Source organism: Lactuca sativa, chromosome 2 (assembly GCF_002870075.4).
Source record: "Lactuca sativa cultivar Salinas chromosome 2, Lsat_Salinas_v11, whole genome shotgun sequence".
NCBI classification, from domain to species: Eukaryota; Viridiplantae; Streptophyta; class Magnoliopsida; order Asterales; family Asteraceae; genus Lactuca; species Lactuca sativa.
In genome coordinates, this window is record NC_056624.2 from 92,371,380 (window position 1) to 92,373,162 (window position 1,783).

General features: G+C 35.7%; 1 protein-coding gene across 1 annotated transcript; it reads right to left on the reverse strand.

Annotated features, from left to right (window-relative positions):
* Positions 1–363: 363 nt before the first annotated feature.
* On the reverse strand, positions 364–1,434 carry LOC128132350 (uncharacterized). Its single transcript, XM_052768872.1, has one exon. The coding sequence runs from the start codon at positions 1,189–1,191 to the stop codon at positions 364–366; it is 828 nt and encodes a 275-aa protein (XP_052624832.1). The 5' UTR covers positions 1,192–1,434.
* Positions 1,435–1,783: the final 349 nt, after the last annotated feature.

Below are 1,783 nucleotides of genomic sequence, written 5' to 3' on the forward strand. Positions count from 1 at the left end.
CCACCATCAATTATAACACTACATACCTTGCCTTGAACATAGCAACGAGTATGAAATATATTCTCCCTTTGGGCATCGTCTCCCTCCTTGGATTGAATGTTTAGAGCTCGTCTTGCAACCAACAAATCACCTTGAACAGCCACCTCTTCATCATCACTACAATCTTCCGGTGAAACTATAGAATCCGATTCATCCGTTTCGATCTCGCCATTTTCTCTAACCACCATGGTAAGCTTATTTGGACATTGACTTGCAATATGACCCCTTCCTTGACACTTGAAACACTTTATGTCACGATTCCTAAAAGTAGAAGAATCAGTTTTTCCTTTTGAAGAGTTTGTTGTTTTAGGATCAGATTTGGAATTAGAAGAAGAAGTAGGTGTATTTTCTGATTTTTTTTGAAGTACTAGCCTTCCAAGTGTTATTTCGAGAACCGCCACCTCTTTTTAATTGTTTTTCAATTTTAACAGCCATATGGACCATGTCTTCAATTTCAACATAATGTTGCATCTCAACGCGATCACGAATTTCAAGATTTAAGCCATTTAAGAATCTGGCCATGGTTGCCTCAGGATCCTCCTCAATATTGGCACGAACCATCATAACCTCCATTTCTTTGAAGTAATCATCAACACACTTGCTGCCTTGTTTTAAGCTTTGAAGTTTATTGTGGAGATCACGAAAGTAATGACTTGGCACAAACCGTCTTCGCATGACACTCTTCATTTCATCCCATGTCTCAATAGGCCTTTCTCCATTTCTCCGTCTAGTGATTAGAAGTTGATCCCACCATGTTAGTGCATAATCAGAAAACTCAACTACGGCTAGTTTTACCTTCTTACGGTTGGAATATTCATGACAATCAAATATGAACTCCATTTTTGTCTCCCATTCAATGTACGCGTCCGGGTCTGATTTGCCTTTGAAAGAAGGAACTTTCATTTTAATAGAACTTAAATTGTCATTTCTTCGTGACCTCCTTCTATTTGGTCGCCTTTCAGGTTCCCAACCATCATCCTCCTCTTCCCCGTTAGAAACCTGTGATGATGCTCGAGATCGAGTTCTTTGTACTTGTGCCTCCATTCGGTCCATTCTTTCATGTACTTGGTTAAATTCATTTGTCATCAAACGTCGCATCTCATCCATCATAGCTTGAACTTGAAGGTTTGGTGGGGGGTTTTGATCACCCATCTTATATTTCTGCCAAAAAAAAATAAATAATAATAATAATAATTTACTTCCTCCCAACACTCACTCACGTGTTTCTCTCAAAAATAGTTCACTCAACCCTCGTGTATCCCTCGAATGGCTTTTACCCTCTTTTAGTCTCACCACACAGCCTTTTACCACTCCCTTTTAACTCTTAAAGTTCTAAACAAACTAAAGAAGCAATTATCAAATTTGAACTTGTGGCCTTGAGGAATTCAAACTTACCAAACAAATCAAAAGAAATTGTATCCAAATTAAAGTAACCTCAATACACGAAAAGAAAGCCAAACAAACTTGGCTTTGCTAATGATGAAGCAAACAATGGGTTATTTTTTTTTTTTTGAAAAAAAAAGACTACACTTGCAATTCAAATTGACTTTATAGAAAAAAAAAAAGGCTTTACTTGTTCCTCCTCTTCTTTCTTTCTTTTTTTTCCTTTTTTTTGTTTTTTGTTTTTTTTTTTTGTAAATCTTTTTTTTTGTAAATATTTTTTTATTGCTTTTTTTTTCTTTCTTTCTTTTTTTTTTTTGCTTCTTTTCGTTTTTTTTTTTACCTTTGATTTTTTTTTTGAGGA

Excerpts from the sequence above, each read along its gene's own strand:
- LOC128132350 (XM_052768872.1), bottom strand. The coding sequence starts at position 1,191 with ATGGGTGATCAAAACCCCCCACCAAACCTTCAAGTTCAAGCTATGATG.